We start from the raw sequence: 19942 nt of genomic DNA on the forward strand, positions 1-19942 counted from the left end.
AGAAACGCTGTGAACAAACATTCTGCGCGAATGACAACAAAATCATCGGAAGATGAAGGAAAACACCGTCAATTTTTGAAGAACACTGACTTTTTGTGACACTTGCTTGATGGTTTTTTTTTCACTTCACGACTGATGATGGCAGTCTTTCCATGACCGATGTTTATGTCCGTAACACAACTTGTACAAAAAGGAAAAGTCAGCCCTCTTCTGGAACGTTTGATGAAAGGAAATTCATCGGAATAAGTATCTTTAAAATTGATTAAATATGTTTTTGCTTTTCATTATTCATGCTTTGTTATATCGCACGTACGTAACTTCAACAAAAGAAATTTTGACCACATGTGCATCACCATAATCTTCAATTATTATCCAGGACTATTGGCTGCTAAGCCATTTCCCTGCACGATAAGACAAACAACTTTCTTGTTACCATCAGAGGGTTTGTAAAACTTCCTTAAAAAGGGAATTTCCCAATTTACGACGTGTGACGTCATTTCGAAAGGGAAAAAAAAGAGGCTTCATGCCCCACAAGAAATTCCTTAGGGATTGTTTTCATAAGCGGGGATTTTTTTTAATGAAGTAGGGAATTTTTAGGGACAATTAGGGATTTTTGTGATCATCGTAAAAATTTGGGAGATCGAGCGATGAAGCTAAAATTCGGGAGACGGCAGCTATGGCAGTGGTTGATACCCAGGCTTGATAGGTAAAGAACTTTTTCCGATGTTCTTTCGGCTGGACCTTGACAACCTTCTTAGTGGAAGACGAGCATCTTACCACGCAGAATTTTTGTTACTGGCGCTCAAATGTTTTCCATTGTGATCTGGTCATCGGCGGGAAAACACTGTCTGAGGTAAAAGAAATGCTTTACGAACGTTTCAGAAAAGGTTAAAGCAGTGATTCCTAAAGTGGGCGTTAACGCCCCCAATGCTCCAGGGGGAGGCAGAAACTACGGGTATAACATAGGATCCTATGGGTTAGATTGCGATGGGACAAAAAAGGTAGGAAAACTATAGGTTAAAGGTCCAGGTCTAATCATTCCTACCAGAGTTATGCAGTACCTCTATCGACGAAAATTCTTTTCCTTACACCAAAAAAAAAATCCCCCTCATAAAAATAATTTTGCAAACTACATTCAAATATTCTTAAATTTTTAAACTACGTATTTTTGAGTTAAAGGAACTTTTTATTTTCTGAACCAGAACCTAATTTAATACAGTAAATTGTGATCGGATCTAAGAATGGAGGCAGCAATTTTGAGAAGGGCAACAAATTTCAGAGAAAAACTAAAGTTGTAGAATCATTAAATTTTATAGCAGGGAGGATGCAAAAATTGTTTTACCCTGAACTCATAATTACAACCCTGCATGAAATCATAGTCCAATACCAAGGACTTCATGTTAAACATGTATTGTAAAAAAACTCAAGCTATCCAATGAAATCACCGAGACTTGCTTCCAATATGGCAGCTTTATTACAACCTGAGGAACATTACTTCCATTACAAAAAAAGCAAAAATGTAGAAATCAGAAGACGCCACTGACTTTAAAACGCATGGGAGTCTTCCTTTTTGCCACTTTATTACTCGCTTACACTTTCTTTTTTTACACAGACCAAATGCTGCTGTAATATAAACCAGACGGCATTCCATTCACACAAATAATGTCAATGTTATGCACTTTTTTTCACATATCACAGTTCCTAATTAACATGACTCTTTCGGAATAGCAAATCTTGCTTATGTCTTATATCGGAATCTATGTCGAAAGCCAAGGTATTTATTTTTTACTCAATCATGTAGTTATAGTCATTTCGATGTGGCTGCTTGTAAACCATTGATGACATTACACAAGATGTTTTTTTGCTTTTTAAAACTGGAATCTCTTCGTGTACCATTAAGGTTAATAGTATAGCACCAGTTCAATAACACTTCAAGCATGAAACAAGATTTCTTTTTTAATAGTAACATTTCAAACTGCACTCAGATCTTTAAACAACATATTGCTGAACACTTCACGTTTACATGATGAATTTCAATGCACTGCCACATGACTTTAATGAAATAATATTCGTCATTACCTCTGTTGATAAAGAGTGAACGCATCATCGTATATAAATATGCGTTGACCATTACATGAAAGATGTCATGTTTGAAGGACTTGTTATTTTGGCAAATGGAAAAAAAAACATACAATAAATTCTCGGCAAGTCTGCTGTTGCACAAAAAAGAAAAAAAATACACTTCGCCTGGCATATCTTCCACCCGAAACAAAAACAAAAAAAACATGTTTCTCAAGTATTAACTTTTCCCATCGAGATCTCGACACTATTTTCCAAAAAAAAGCAAAGTTTTCTTCTTTTTTTTTTTTAAATAACAAGCACTAAAAACTGTACGATCAATGTGCACACATGTTATGACATGCAATCAACTAACAAATGAATTGGTTAATCATACCTTTGGTAGAAGGAAATAGCATAATGACAAAAAAAGGTGATAAAGCTGATATGCACTCTAGGAGTTCATAATTACACACACAAAATAATGAGGGTTTTTTTTTCGTTCTAATGTTACAAAAGAGAAAATTGAAGTCCACATTTTCTGGCGTCCACTAAATACAGAACCAATTATTACAAAAAAGAAAAACCACACAAAGAAAAAATCAACTAACTGCCTTGTTCAAAAGGAAGAAAAGAGGGGGAAAAGGAAAAAGAAATGTCTTTTGTTTTTATTTTCTAGTTGACTTAGCCGACGAACCTTTTTTTAAATGTAATCGAAGGTGCCCATTGTAACTCCATTCTGAACCAAACTTTTATCATCATCATATTAGCATTGACATGTGACCTTTTCAAACTCCTGCTGCCTTTAAATACTGATTTTACGTTATCAACTCATTTGTAAGTGATCATACACTCTTTTTTTTTTTTAAATACATCTTTTTTTTTTTTACTTTTTTTGTCAGCATAAGGGTTTTTTTTCTTTTTGCAGACATTATCAGGAATTAAGGACGAAAAACGGGAAAAGACACTTTCTGAAATCAATACGTGTTATCATAGTAATTATTATGAACATGTGTCTGTTTGACAACTCAGATTAATTCCAAGCTTAAATACTGTCAGCACTAAGCACAATGCTGTGTATAGTGAATTTCCAGGGTAAGGTACTGGTCAATATTTTTTTCCCCAACCAAACTTGGGCTACTTTCTGTTAGGGAGGCTTCTTGGACCACTATCTCCTCCACCCCTTTCTCGGCCCCGAGAACTGCCACCTCTGGGATAAGAGTTGTGACTACCTCGTTTATCTGGATTTGACATGTAGTCATTCAGCGTTGCAGGGTGACTACCAGTACTGTTGTTGTAACGCGAGTCGTTACCCCATCGCCGACCCGGTACTGGCCCAGATCCTCTTCCTCTGCCTCTGGGCATCCCACGACCTCTGACAGCTTCTCCATCCGAGTTGTAGTTACGCTCTAGACCAGGACGTCTAGGTACTGGGAAGTTCTGGTTATGTGATCCAACTTGGTTGCGTAGCTGCTGATCTATTTCTAATTTCTCTTGCCTCAACTTTTCTACTTCCTATAAGGAACAAAATATTTTAAAATAAATGACAGAAAACCTGATATGCTTTATTTAAAATAAAAACAGCATTATAATCGAAACCCCCTCCTTTCGGGCAAAAAATTGGTCCAAAATTACAGAATTTGATACAGAAATTATATAGAAGTGATAGAAATCGTGATAGATGTAGTTCAATCAAATATATTATTTTTGTATCATAATTCCCCACATGTAAAATCTGCAGTTTATATGTGGAAAATTTTACTACCTCAAGAAAAAAAAAGTCATTGTATAATCTGCATAGATGCCCAAATTTCATTCACCAATAAAGAAATATATATCTGGGAAAAAAGACATTGATTCTTCTACTCGTATCTATACGGCAGGGCTGGAAAAGGGCCAGGTTGCTGTGTGTGTTGTGGTGACTAGAAAATTAGTATTCGCGCCTAAAATTTTCCAAGGTTGCTAAATCAGGGGTGCAAGCACCCCTCATCTATTTTGGAGCAGCAAATTTCATTTTTGAAGCAGAAATTTTGAAAATGGAGCAGAACTAAAAACAAACTATATCCGCAATATAAGGAGTAATTTTTCCGTGAAATGCCAAAAGTTTTTCCAAAAATGGTTGAAACAAATAATTCTAAATAAATTTCCTTCACAAATTAAAATCCATTTAATTTTTTTCTGAATTATCTGTCACTACTAAAACATGCATTACTGGAATACGAATAAAAATTATTAGACTCTTTTTAAATTAAGCAACATGCATACTAAAAACCTAGACAGCAAGAATTTCTGCTGCTTGCAACACCAAAATCTTATTCATGCTGATATAGCAAAAAAAGTGTGTGCAGAATATAATAAGGGTTTCCGTGAAAAAAAAATTATCTACTCACAGAATTTAAAGGAACTATTGAATTTAAAAGCAAAATGCGAAAATGAGAAAAATATAAAAATACCTTATTTACTTAAACATTTTCCCAACCTAATAGCATGTTAATAGATTACAAATCACGAGTCGCTTTCAGAAAGTTCAGCATCTCAATGACAATTTTTTTCAAATTTTTCATACCCTTGAACATAAGATTTTGTGTCTTATTCCATTAAAGCATTGGATGGACAGATTTTTTAATGTTCGAACAGACTTTTATTTATTTGTTAATAATGAACTCTTTTTCACTGTCTGCGTTACAGTGTGCTAAAGATAAAAAAGCCTTCACCAAAACTGGCAAAATTTAAAACTTCGGGCTGCTTTCAAAGTTACAAAGTTTAAATACGTCTGCCCAATATCTATCCTCTGAACTGATTTCACTTCTTGTAATTCTTTGCATTGTAATGCAACACATTCATCACACATAATTAATAGTTCTGTTGGTGATACAATGTTACGCAATATCCCAGCAATACGTGAGGGAGTAATGTGCCATCCCAGCAATGCACGAGAGGGAGTGCGAAAAACAAGGAAGGGTGCAAACGTTTCATTCTCTCCAACAACATGTTTCAGAAAGGTAGGACATTAATACAAAAAAGGTATCTCACAGAAGTTAAGTAAAATGAGCACATGCTCCTAGTACAAACTCCTTCCTTTGACTATTGTTAAGAGCATGCCCCTCCCCCATCAATGCAGTGCGGACCGTGCGGCCATATTGTGTGCCATGCTAGGAGGGGTGCCAAATGAAGTTGAAAGGGTGAAAAAAGCTTTGTTGACCAAAAAAAATGCTGTCAGTAGCGCCAAAAATAGATTCTACATGGGTAGAAATTTTTTTCCTCGAGCCGCCCCTGTGTGTGCTCACCAAATCCGGATTTTCGCAATGTGAAATTGTCATGATCGGCAACCGCCAATGATAACCACACGACCGCATAGTGGCCAGATGACAGAACTATGAATATTTTAGGAGGAGTTTTTACAGATCCCATTTTTTCTCAACGATCTTCGAAAAGTGTCGCTAATTTAAACAAGTAAACCAATTCCCTTTTAGATGTATGTCATCTTTGAATGCAGGTTGGCAGCCGCAAAATTACCGTTATTTTCAGTATATAACCTGCAGGAGAAAAATCGGTCTCCAAAATCTGAAAATTCGGTATATTCATTCAGGAACTTTGATAGCCCGCCGGTTAACAAATAACAGTATAGGACTTTATACTTCAAGGTAGTAGAACTACTTTCCAACGTCACGAGATAATGCGATTGTGGTAGATGGTGGGAAGCGGAAAAAAATTGAAGTTTCTCCCTCTCCGTATCTTTTTCCGTGTCTCAGAAAAAACGCATCCCGTGAACAAAATTTTTATGCTTCTTTTTCCTAAATTCCAGGTATTTGACGCACTACAGTGTATTAGTGGTACCTCCACGAACCACCAACAAGAATTGACACAAATGCACAGGGATTCGGCTCACCATGTAGCAAGAGCACCGTTTCGGCGCAGTTTGGAGCAGCTCTTGCACCCCTGCTAAATTAGAGTAAATTTCTAAATTAGACTTCAAGGGCGACATATAATTTTCTGATTTCATCATGGTACGTCTTTCAACATAGGAAAAGTAAAAGATAAATTATTTAGGACAGTTTTTTAAACAAAATATCATGCTTTGCTGGGAGGGAGTTTAATTGGGCTGGAGTCACCTAAATTTTTTTTTTTTGATTTGTCAAGCTTTGCTATATGCCATCTATAAATCTTCAAAACTTATTTTTTACAAATAACTTTGAAAAATATTTTAGCCTTTCAGAAAAATAAGCTGCAGGCAATAGGCAGCAATATGTTCTGCAAAAGGTGGTGCAGTGCATGTATGGTCAAGTAGTAATAGATACACAGCAATATATGAGCCGTTGAGTACAAGAGTGATGAAAATCCTTTTTCATTCAATCTTGACTAATGCCATATGTGGGTAGCTTTACCTTCAATCTGTTTTGTGTACAAGTGGTTGACTCCAGTTCAACTGGTTATCGCCATATTGCAGCAAAAGTTTATTAGTAAAAAATAAAATGACAAAAACATTTTGTGCAAAAGTGGTGCAAGTCATATCACAAGCATAAAAATGAATGAGGCACAAATTGCCGGAAAATAAGGCTTGGATGTACATGCGAGATGAGATGATTGCTTCAAGGTGATCTCAGGAAATAGCTTCTTGTCTCACAAAGTATCTTGAACTAGAAGCACCCAGTAGCATTGTGACAGTTACACCGGGCAAAACTGTAATTTCAAAGTACAGCCGATCCCCCGTAATCGGAGTTTTTTTTTCATTGAACATTTTTTTGCCAACACTCAGCAAACGTCATTCACATGTGTAGTTTACAAAATTTGAGTTCCACATGTTTGGGATGGTAATTTTTCTAGTGTTACTAATAATGTTTCAAAAAGATTTTAAAAAAAAGTGAAAACTTTACAAAAAATATTTTGATATATTGATTATATATGCTTGGAGAAAGTAAATCAATGGCTGCTGTTGCCACCATTATGGAATCAAGGAATTTACGGTGAGATATATCAAGAAAAAAGAATCTGAAATTCAATCAGCCGAGGCTGTAACTGCATCTATTGCAGCGAAAACTTTGCATTGCCTATGGGACCTATGTTTCTCGTACAGAAAATACTGTTTTTTTGTGGGTCAAGACTGCCACAGAAAAGGTATTCCAATTGATTGTAATATTATAAAGGAAAAGGCGAAAAAATTTTACTCTTCTATAAAGGAAACAGCTGGTGAAACGTCTATTTCATCAGAACTTCATGCAATTAAAGGTTGGTTTAAAAAACTATTTTGATTACGCAATGTAAAAAATCACAATCAAGCCTCTGCCAGCCAGGATGCAGCTAGAAAATTTCCAATGAAATTATAAAAGACGTCAGGTGAGAGAAGAAGGATTCAATATGGATATAGAAGAAATTGAACAGTTAAAAATCAATAGCAATTCAGAGGCATTAACCGAAGAGGAATTAATGCAGCTGAGTGACTGCTCCTGAAACTGAAGCTGCACCAGATGAAGAAGATCAACCCACACGGGTAAATGGCTTATATCCCGGGAGGGACAGAGCCTGGGTCGCGTCTGGTCTGTCAGATAAAGAAGTTCAAGATAAAGAAGTAGAAGACCAGTTCATCATGTGTAACATAGCGGAAGGGCTTCGGAAGTTCAAATCAGCAATAGATTATTTTAATGACATAGATCCTTCTATGCTGCGTTCTTCACATGTAGAAAAATTAGGAGGCCTTATCAGCATACTCCAAAATACTTGATATGAAGAGACGGCAAACAGAAATCACAATGTTCTTTCAGAAAACATCTCTCCTCCCCCCCCCCCGCGTACCCTGTTCTGATGTTCAATGAACGAGATATACAAAAAAACCCATGGTTTCAGTTAATGCGGATTTCCGTATTTGCGGTCACCTCCGGAACATAACCCCCCGAATATGGGGCCCAACTGTAGCTTCAACATTGATTAAAATTGTCATTAATCCACATAGTATAAGGGTAGTTGATCAAAAATATTTTGTATCAGGCTAGTTATATGAGGAATGATACAAACACACTGAAACTGCTGCCAGAAATAAAGTGCATCACATATCTCCAGACTGATATGAACCTACCCGCTCCACCCAGAAGAATAGGTTTTATGTGCAAGACTAAATCAACATCAAGTTGAAAAGGCTGTATAAGGAAAAAAAAAAAAAATCAATGAAGTAGTACAGTACGAGCCAGTAAGTGGCTCAAAATAAGTTGGATGCCATTCAGAAAGAACAGCCCACATGTTATGTACTATAAATATACAATGAAAGGTCTAGAGCAGTTTCATACATTCTGACTGCCACCTGCAAAGGGATCTGCACAATCTTCTGCACAAATCCAGCAATGGCCATTGTACACCGCAATAAGACCAGCTACCAAAGTCAGAAAAAAAGGATGTGATGGACTTCTTTAATACCCCCGTCCATCACCATTACTATGGAATAATTCATCCAATTCTGAATAAGTATCACTGAAATTTGGTGAAATAATTAGAGATGTTCAATACTGAGGTGACTGTGAATTTTTTTTTTCAAACCGAGCACAACTCAGGTCTATCGCCATAGGCAATTTACTACCTAGTGAGTTGTGCCAGAAGTGTAAGTGTGTGTACCTAACAGTTTGAGTTTGAGTGCATGTCTACTGTTATGTATGATTTTTCAGTGCTGCCATCTATATCTCAGAAATGAAGTGAGTGATGTGTAGTGACTGAATATTTGTACTGTTTGTAGGACTATTGCTCTCTGTGGCGAGACTTTTTAACAGGGAGATCGACTCGCATTCGTGCCTCGAAGTTGGGAACCACAGAAAACCAACTTCAGCCGACCACTGTGAAAAAATGTATCTCATTTAATAACTCAAAATTTACACAACTTCTCACAAAGGACTATCTTGAAAGGACTTTTTTTTTACTTGCATTCAATGGCTCATATAATCTGCAATTAAGGATTATGATTCTCTTATGCCCTACAACCAGAACAGATTATGCACTAGAAAACACAGAACCAATTTTTTCATGTCTTGAAATTCAAATTCAAAAATTTTTATATATTAAATTAACAAACCTTTAGATGAGCCAAATGATATTCAAGGAGGACTTTAGCATTTGTGATGCTTTCCACTGTTCCAACAAAAACAAATGGCACCTACACACAACAAAAATATTTTAAAAAAACCAATGCACTTTACTATCATAATTAACACCATGATTTATCATACTTACCAATACAGGCTTATGATAATATATATTTACCAGTAAATGTGATAAATTGACGATTGAGTCAATGCTCGTTTTTATGAATCCGTACGAACATGATAATTAGTTCATAAGTGGAAGAGAGAATGAAAAAGTGCAGGAAATAAAAAAAGGAGTTGGTTTCCTACAATTTAAAAAAAAAACACAATCAAGTACAATATTTTCCTTTTCGTCGATTTGTGAAGGGGAAAGTAGATACCTCCTTCTGCCCCCCCCCCCTTCCCCCACAAAGCAGAATGTTTTGCATTGTCCTGCAACAAGACCTCGGCTGATTGGAAATGTTCTGCGATAAAAATCTCCATAATAGCATTTTCTGCACTTATAGGTCTTCCAGATTGTTCTGCAGTAGCAATAATTGTTCTGTGACGTATGTTGCAGATTTCGGCACATTCTGCTTTGGGAAAGTAGACAAACCGCAAATGACTGAACTAGAGTCCGATCAACTCAGAAATGGCCATATCAATATGCTAATGCAGCAAAAACTTTGACTTACAGGACCATTTTTAATATATAACTTATATGGTGGCCACTTTTTAAAAATTTATTCAAGCTCACTGATTCATTTCATACTCCAGGAGCATCCTTGGAGCTTCTGAGAAGGGCACACAAAATCTTTAGAGTAAAGATTGAGAACCCAAGTTAATTAATCACCATTTCTCAAACCACCAGTTCAACTAGGGTTTCCAGACAAGAATTCCTGCCCATTCTCTGGAATTTTTTACGATTTCTCGTTCCTGAAATCCTGAGAAAAATTCCCTGGAAATCGAAAAAATTTGTTGTGACACATTAATACTGAAAATGGAATATAAAATGTTTTTTTTAAGTCAATCGGAATATTTGTTGGAAATTTAATTTTCTATTCCTATAGCAAAGTATTGCTTCAGGGAAAGTATAAAGGGGGGAGAATAGAGAGCTTGAGTAAAAAAATGTAAAGGGGCTTCCAGTTAGTAACCCTGCCTACTATGAATTCCTAAAGTACTGTTTTGGGAAGTGGAAACACGAGCGATAAGCAAAGGAGATAAGATCAGAAAGAAGCACATGCTTTTGAAGCTCAAACTTTGATTCTGTTTGTTGCGATTTCTAAATATGCTGAAGCATCAAAAGCTATCCCAATTATTCTATGTGTGAAGTCCATTCATTTCTGAGGAAGAGAGCTTCAGAAATGGATGACAGAAGCTCTCTGCTATTCTGAAGTAAAACATGCATAACAACTTAATATTTTCCTCACTCATCAGCACCCCTTACTTTATAGCACTACTTGAGGGGCCCCTTTTTTCCTTGGAGAATATAATTGTGTAATACCCTCTAATACTCTCTTACCTTCTTTAATCCTCGCCCTCCACAAGCTTGATATTTAAAAACTTATTCTTTTTGTTCTTTAACCACCTGCAAGTGATGGCTCAATTTGGTGCATGTGAATCCTTTCCCAGGAAAATTCGTCATTGGGCCCTGTTTTTTAAAGCAATCCTATAGGAAAATAAGAGGGATTGCAAGGGGTGTGATTTTTTTCTTGCTCTTTCAAGTGACCACAATCAGCTTTTCAATCTGAATAGCTTGAAATGAGTTTTAAAAAAATTTAATGTACAAATAGGGGAAAAATTACTTTTTAAGTTGAAGCTATACGAATCTCAAACGTTTAGAGACACAGTTTAAAACGCAGAATTCTAGAATGCTTATTTTGCATTAGTGGTCATGAATTATTATATTTATCAGTACTGATTATGAGTGATGTGTAAGCATGTGATCAGCATAATTGGGATGAAGACATATTAGCACTGCATACACAAGTTGGAATTCAAACTATACAAAAGGTGCATTTTTTTTTTTTCCTTTGCTATCTGTGAGAAAATGAGAGAATAAAATTTCATGCTGCGTAAATCCAATTTGATCTGCAACAGGCAAAATATGAAATTGTATAAGTCTTTTGGAGCCTGGCTAAACTGCAATGAAATTTAGGGCCTGGCACTACCAAGCATCTCAAGGGCACAAGAACGAGTGCCAATTCACCATTTAACGCAAAGATTTCCAAACCTTTTATGTTTACTGCATGGATAAATTATAATAAAATAATGCTAATCAGTTAATTAGAAAATTTTGGATTTATGTCATGAAAATGTGTAATTGAAGTTGTGTGGCACATAAATGAAATATTTCATTTTTAAAAAGTATAGAGTAAAAATTGAGTCCGAAATTTTTTTTTTTATAAATGGAGAGAATTGGGTAAACAGGGGGTTCACTGCAAATAAGTGATTCCTGGAATTCCTGAAATAATTCTCAGAAAATATGATTTCCTGTTCATGTCGGCTTCAAAATGTCGGGAATTTGAAAACCTTAAGTTCAACCAATCATAATGCACAAAGAGTGAATTTTGTTGTCAACGCATCTTCACTTCATGGTCACCTCCTGCCAACAATCAAATATTCTTAATAGTACATCTTCACAAAACACCTGTATGTTGCTCATGAGAAAGTGGTGAACTCTACCCTTTCCTCTTCCATTTTCTCAAGACACTAGAACAACTGAATGGAAGTTTGCCTTTTACTACAACCAATTCAGAGAACGATGGAAGAATAAAATAACTAAAAATAAAAGAAAAACTAAGTTTATAAAATAGAGTTAATAGGAATGAGAGTTTTTTTGTAAAACAGTGGATTTTAACATTAGCTCTGGCATGCTGCTCAGGACAGAAACAGTTTGTAAAAAAGAGCATGTTCGTAAAATCGAGAGTTGACTGTATATGATAAAAATACATCAAACTTACAAAATGATCAGTGAGTGTGTATAATATTTTACAGTAAAAGATATAAATACATATTATAACATATAATGTACATAACGTATATTAATGCATGATTATCTAGTGCAAAAAATTTATGTTACCTCTTCTCTTGGTGACTGGTTCTCATTATCACCCTCAATTTTCACTCGTACGACACCAGATTTGTCAACAATTTCTTGAATTATTCGTCCACTCTTTCCTATCACTTTCCCTGTAATGAAAATTACTCTCATTATATTTGAAACCGTTTTTCTCCTTCAAACTTTATACACTAATTAAGTGCCATACATGGTCAATCCCACAGAACCACAGGAAAAAAAAAAGTTTTCGACAAAGTCATTCTTTTTATGCATCAGAATTTTATAACTCTTCCTGAGACCTCAAAAAAAAATAAATTTTACAGGTCTATATCCAATTTAACAACATCTCTTACTGAAAGTTTTTGGATTTTTCTCTTCCTCCAAGTCTATATACTTCTTAATTCCTTAATTTCTTTGGTTCATTTTACTGGCAAACCATTGGTTCTAGAAGCATGATTTCAGTAAGAAAAAGCATCCAAATAATGTATACACATACTTCAGATACATTCACGTTACACACACAAGGACTTACAAAGTTATTAAAAAATAAATACCTTTTTTTATATAGACACTGTCCTGAAAAACAAAAGAGAAAGTTGTTGCCCTGTCTATAATTTACATAGGTTCTGCGGACCAAGATTAGAGTACAACTCTAATCTCTGAATAACTATATAACTTCTTCGAATTTAAATGATAAATCTAAGATCTACATGTTGTTCGGATACGTTTTCTAATTGAAAATGTGCCTTTAGGATCAAGGTTTGCCAGGGCATGGAATTAAGGAAAATGCAACAAAGGGAATTAAGGAATCGCCCTGTATCTTACAGACAATAATTTTATCTTAGAGCACAATGGAAATCTGAATTTTTTTCCCTATGAAGAGGGATTAAACTAGCATACCTTCAATTACATAACTATATCTATAGCAGCATTTCTCAACCTGTGGTCCGCGGTCGGGTTTTGTAAATGCACTAATTGAAATAAGATTTTTCAATGAAAATGTAAACAATTATCTCGATTTAAAGATAAATTGGAAATTTCGCTTGCATTTTAAAAATATGTGTTGGAATGGAACATATTGTACTTTTTAGCTGCAACTTTACTAGCTGTTAACAGTTTTGGTGATACAAAAAATAAGATTCATATGGTTTTGGCTCATCCAATTTTTTTTTTCTTCGAGTTGCGTCTATAGGCTAAATGTAAAAAAAAAGTAATTTTCAATCACTAATTGGAAATTAGTGGAATATTGCAAAAAGAACACAAAAATAGGAGAGAGAGAGAGAGAGAGAGAAGAAAATGGCTGCTTTTAGCAGTTACACACAAATATGCTTATGCTCATATTAGCATAACTTCACCATATGCAAAAAAAACATTTCTTCCTATAACCCTCAAAAAATAAACACATGAGATTGGTTGGACCACAGTGGTTCCATGATAGTATTATTCGTATATTTGGACCCTGAGAATCTTCAGATTGTCTTTCTTCTTTCATTCAATGTTCAGTATATTTTCAGAAGTGTTAAGGTACAGTAGTTGAAAAAAATCTGTTAGTTAATTCCAGTTTTTTTACATTTTAAATAAAAAATTTAATTATGGAAAAGTGGCTCTGAACAGGGTTTTTGAAAAGGAAAGCGAATAATATAAATGATACTGTAATGGTGTTACGTGAGCAATAACGGAGAGTAGAAGAGATTTCTCTACTACTACGACTAAAGTCGAAAAACAAATATAGAAGATATGAGAGACACACACACACACACACACACAGTTCATATCTAGAATTCAGATTTACTTGGTATGGTAATGAAAAAGTGAACAAAAACCACTTTGTGTTGGGTGTTATGAAGTGCTGTCCAACGAGTGCATGAAACCTGCGAAACTCTGACGATATCTAGAAACTATACATTGTAATTTGAAAATCAAATCAGTTGAATTTTTTCAGCAACACTTAGGAACACTCAATCATGGAAAAACGTCGTTTCGGCCATGGGTTCGATAAATAGCAAAGCCTTGGAAGCAAAGTTCGCACATAGCCAAAACAGGCAGACCTCATTCAATTGGTGGAAATCTACTTCTTCCAGCTATAAAAGATGTTGTAACAACAATTTTTGGTTACAAATTTCTGAAAGATATTGATGTGATTCCCCCTTTCTAATGACACTGTCAGTTGCAGAATCAATGATTTGGCAGATAATGTAGAGTCTCAGTTGATGAAAAGAGTTAAGAAAAGCCCATACTATGCGATACAAATCGACAAGACAACTGATGTGACAAATGAAGCTCAGTTGATATGCTACGTTAGATATGTGCATGATAACAACATTCACAATATTTTATTCTGTAGCACTTTGCAGACGTGAATAACTGGAGAAAAATTATTTCACTCTCCCAACAGTTACATAACAGAAAAATAAAACAGTGGTAAATTGTGTGGGCTTTCGTTCGGATGGAGCTTGTGCACTTACAGGCAAGCATAGTGGTGTCATTTTTAAGGTCAAGGAAATAGCTACAGATATGAATTGGGTGCATTGTTTATATATAGGAAAGCATTGGCCTCCAAAGGAATGCCACCAGAATTCAAAAGTGTGCTAGACAATGCTGTAAAGCTCATTAATTTTATTAAGGCTCTGCTATTGAACAGCAAAATATTTACGGTACTGTGTGATGAAATGGGTAGCGAGCATACGCAACTCTTGCTTCATTCTGAAATTTGCTGGCTTTCCAGAGGCAAAATACTGACAAGGATGTTTTAATTGAGAAATGAAGTTTTATTGTTTGTGAATGAACATAAGCCTAATTGTTATTTTGCATCGCTACTTGTAGACTAAACTTGTTTGTTAAATTTATCATATCTTCAGGACATTTTTTATAAATTGAATGAACTGAACTAAACTTCAGGAGAAATTTCTAACAGTTCTTGATGCCTTCAACAAAGTAAAGGCATTTAAAAGAAAATTCGATTTATGGATTAGTTACATACAGAACCGACAATTTGCACCTTCCCCCAACATTTGAATAATTTTCAGTGGAAAGTACTATATGCATTGATTCCAAGTTTCTCGAAAAAGTCTGTAAACATCTCTAAATTGCAAAGGAGGAATTTGAATTATATTTTCACAATAACTATTTCAAGCAATTATGGGTTGACGATCCCTTCAGGGCATACAATCACGGACATGAGCTTCCACTGTAAAAAAAAAAGCAGTTTATTGAATTGTCCAGTGACAGTGGGCTCAAAATACAATTCCATGATCTTGGAATGTCAAAGTTCTGGATTTCACCTTCAGTGACAAAGGCATTTTTTGAATTATCATCATGCAGTTTCCGACCACCAATCTCTGCGAGAAAAGTTTTTCATCCCTCTCCTTCAAATAAAAAAATACAGAAATCGGCTTAGTGTATGTGTCGATCTTCAACTGCAATTGACTAATATTGAGCCAGATATAAAAGAACTCTGCAAGGGCCAACAAGCTCAACCATCTCATTAAGAGTGAAAGGTACAAAAATCCTATTCATGCTACAATGGAACCTCTCAATAACAGGCACCCATTGGATTAAATGGTGGTGAAATAAATAGAAGTCCTATTCAGAGGAATTCAAAAAAGTGTCCGCTAACGAGAAGTGTGCATTATGTGAGGTATTCACTGTACAGTATTTTGATGTGTTACATACAGATAAAATGTCTAATGTTTTTTCATGTTCAAAAAACATGCTTTTTCATATTTACCATGTTATTAATGACACTTAATGTTCTTGTTTAGTCAAATTTTCACTGGGAGCGGATCAAAACTGATACGTTAGTGTGGTCAACATAATCACATGATTATGAATGTGTCGTTAATTTTTTTCACCTTTCATGGGGGGGGTGGGGGGTTTGACCAATCCTTCAATTCCCCCACCCACATGAAATAGAGGTCTATAGACTACATTCTGAAATCAAGATACTGGGATCCAACGAGGCACCAGGGCTTGATAAATCTCAGGTCGCCATGGTAACTATAAAATAGGAATTGGTGCCTTAATTTTCTGTGTGTACCTGCTAAATTGGAGTCTGATACAAAATTTTCTTATTTCATTATAATGGCTTTTCTAGCATCGGAAGATGTTATTAAGCCATGGGAAAAGTAAAAAAAAAATATTTAGGACTTTTTTTTCCTTTGCAAAAAACCATTCTTGGCTAAAACGAAAATTTGAATGGATTTAAACTTTTTTTGTAGAGCCCTGATATAAAGTAAATATAAAGTGTTCCCACGTTAGGATATACGTATGTTTGGTACATACTTGGGGAAAGCTATAACCTTACCCAAATGATATCCATAATTCTGAAGTGGTGTCCACTATATCACTAAAATTTACAGCATATGAGTCTGATGGACCCTATGTGCATCCTGAAGTCTTAATTTTAATGTGCTTGCTGTGGTGTTAAATCAGTTTCAAGACACAATGTAGAAGAAATTTATTTCAGTTTCAAGAAATTTATTGAGAATTAGTGTTTAAAAAAATTTATTCCAGACAACTTTTGGAGTCCAAAAATCTAGATATTCTCCCTTAGGGGACTATGCCCCCTTCCTGCCATAGCCCCTATCAAAATTTTTTCGGTTTTGTGAAAAAATTACAAAGCAGGTAAAATGTATTATAGAGCAGGATATAATAATGCAAAACATTCGTGGCAGGGGTTTTTTTTTTTACTGTCTTGTCTCAAACCCATTAAAAAATATATAAATATTGCTTTTGAATATGAAAATTCAAGTTAAAAATACATATTGATTGCTTGCAATGTTTAAAGTCACTATGTTATGCAAAAAAAAAATAATTGATATGATTGTAAAATAATTTTCCGCTCTCTACAGAATTATTTTGTACAATACACTGAAGTGCCAAAAGTTATAGGATACCTCTTAATGTTGCTGCACTTCGCCGGGTAAAAGGTGTCCCACATGATATTAAGAGGTATACCATGGCTTTTGGCACTTCAGTGTATATGTGTATTGTTTCATGTAAAATATACAATTTGAATAAAGTATAACATAAAAGTTAAAGGAAAAACTATGAAATTATTTGATATTCCTCAATTCAAGATGAGATTCTCGATCTTCAAAAATTTATGCTTATTTAAAACTGCTTATATAAAGGGTGTTCATAATTAAAAGACCCTATTTTAAAGTAGCCTACAGGCAAAACCAGTCATCAGAAAATTGTTAAATTTCGTGGAGGACTTCATGAAGTGATGGAAATTTGTTTCTGGGAGATTAGTTGCACATGTCGCCACCAGAGAAAGCTTTATTTAGAAATGACGCATTTAGGCAAAGGTTTACAATTTTAGCAACTGTTAAACACTTTTGCAATTGTTACTGCAACAAAACATGTTCCACATGATGGCCATCATTTTCAGATACTATGTGAAATTGCTAGATGGCATGTTCCACAACTGACCGAAGTGTGTAGCGTGAAATGCTGCCTTTAAAATAAGATAAAGTTCTTGGATTGTTATGACTTACCTGACGTTTCAAATGCCCCCAAAGCCAAAAATCGCACAAATTAAGGTCCAGGGATCGGGGAGGCCATAGATTAGGGAACCTGATGATACGTTCTGTAAAATGTATTTTAAGAACATTCTTAACACACACTGTAACTGTGGAGGAGCTCAGTCTTGCATAAAAATTGTGTCTGCAAGGTAGTGACATGCTTGCAAAGCCGGAACAATTTTGTTCTGTAACAGCAAAGCATATTGCTTCACTGTGATCGAACATGTCACAAGACCTGTAGAACGCAACTCTTCATAGAAGTAGCGACACAGAATAAATGATGCAGTAAATCCACACCATACCATCACTTTTGATGAATGCAACGGGACCTCTAAGATAGCATGCAAATTTTCTGGTTCCCGAATTCGGCCGTTGTGAGTATCGACTGCACCATCCAAGTGAAAATGTGATATATTCCAAGGCCATTCTGAATCTACCTCAACGCGAGCTAGAAGCTGCAGTGAAAACCAGAGCTGAGCATCATAATCATGTGGAGCAACAGCTGCACAAGTGAAAGTTTGTACGGATAGTATCGGAGGATATTCTGCATCATCTTATGGACAGTTGAACGTGGCCTATCCAACGCCTGTTCTACATGCCTGACCTTACCACAAGAATTTGAAAAGCTGTCCTGTTCCACATGAAGCGAAACCTCCTGCACAGCGTCTATACAAACTGATTTTCTTCCTCTTCCAGGACGAACAGCCAATGATCCGGGGTTTCAAATTTTATCATACTCCAAATGTTTTTTAACATTCATTAGACCTCCTCAAATTCTCTTATAAGTCTGATATTTCCGTAAAACAATTACTGCAGAATTGCTGTTTTAGTAAAACAATTTGACCAAGAAAGCATGATCTTGTACACTTATCATCATTGTGAGCAGCAAACATGTTGAGAAACAAGATCTCCACAGATGTTTCTAGCAGGGTTGGCAGGTTTTTGACACATGGCAGTTTTTGATGGTTTAAACTGTCACGTTAAACCATCCCGTCAAAAAACTTTGTCAAAAACCTCAAATATTGCTTTTCGATATAAAAATTTCCATTGGAAATGAACACGTTAATTGTATGTAATGTTTAAAGTGACTATGTTATACAAAGAATAAATATTTAATGTGATTCTAAAATAATTGTCTACTCTCTACAAAATTATTTTGCACAATATATATTTTTTTTTTTCTTATAAAATATACAATTTGAATAAAGCATAGCATAAACACGAAAGGGAAAACTATGGAATGATTTGACATTCTCTGATTCAAAATGATTCTTGACCTTCCAAAATTTCTTCAACTGCTTATATATGTGTGCATTGATATAAACCATCTGCTGTACTCATTTTACAGCAGATAAGAGCTTAAAAAAAGGTTTATTACATCATATATGTATGGTGATTTCTGTTATTAAATTATCTAGATAACCACAGATACTTAAAACGATACTCTTGTTGTGCATAACATTGGAATATATCTAGCGATCAAAATACTAAATTGTAGGACTAAAATGCCATTTAATTTGGCAACGCTAGCTTGTATATGTCAAACTTGGATTATTCTTACTTTTGCATTGTGATATAGTACATTTACTAGCATTTATAATGCAATGGTTTTCCAATTGAAGCTGTATTCAAACATGCAAAACAAATGCTTTGGGTATCAAGTCTTGTCAGCTCTGCTTTGGTTTGAAAATACTCTTTAAAGCTCTGTGAATTTATACACCTTGATCTAAGAAATTTTTAGGCGAAAATAAATTAGTTTAATTAGTGCATTAACAGATGCTACATGAGAATTTTTATATAGAATAAAATTTTGGGCAGATCACAAAATTTAAAATATCAAAATTGGTATTTTTCCCCAGTAATTATAATTCTGAATATAAAACCCTTTAATCTAAATAAAAGTAAGTGTTTTGTTATTTAACATATCTATCAAGTTAACAAAAACAATTTTACATCATTGACAGTAAGATTTTGATAGTTTTAATACCGAGTTAGTTTCTGAAGTCAAAAACCTAACTCTGATGCCCTATCATACATATTTCGAATAAGCAGCTCTATTCCGCTTATCAAATTGATCACAGATAATGAGTAGCTTAGATAAATAAACCATAAAATTATATTTCATATGTTCTGAACTCTTATGTTGAAAAATTCAAAATTGCAAATTATAATATTTTGTTTTAATTATTGTAATAAATTAATGTTTAAAAATAAAACATTGTAATATGCCAAAAAGTAAGTTTTTCATCATGTTGCAC

The 19942-nt window shown here is 34.8% G+C and overlaps 1 protein-coding gene across 4 annotated transcripts in view; it reads right to left on the reverse strand.

The window, feature by feature from the left end:
• Positions 1 to 1451: 1451 nt before the first annotated feature.
• Positions 1452 to 19942, reverse strand: part of LOC149067463 (fragile X messenger ribonucleoprotein 1 homolog) — a 64218-nt gene continuing 45727 nt past the window's right edge. For all 4 annotated transcript variants that reach the window (XM_089252750.1, XM_089252749.1, XM_089252748.1 and 1 more), the window contains 3 exons: positions 12181 to 12290; positions 9110 to 9190; positions 1452 to 3573 (listed from right to left, as the gene is read on the reverse strand). In XM_089252750.1, the coding sequence (XP_089108876.1) occupies positions 3196 to 3573; positions 9110 to 9190; positions 12181 to 12290 (569 nt within the window). In that variant the 3' untranslated portion in view covers positions 1452 to 3195. The remainder of the gene's footprint in view (positions 3574 to 9109; positions 9191 to 12180; positions 12291 to 19942) is intronic.

This window comes from Pholcus phalangioides, unplaced genomic scaffold (assembly GCF_987345545.1).
Source record: "Pholcus phalangioides strain wild (caught in Gottingen) unplaced genomic scaffold, Ppha-v1.0 ptg000030l_1, whole genome shotgun sequence".
In the NCBI taxonomy this organism is placed as follows: domain Eukaryota; kingdom Metazoa; phylum Arthropoda; class Arachnida; order Araneae; family Pholcidae; genus Pholcus; species Pholcus phalangioides.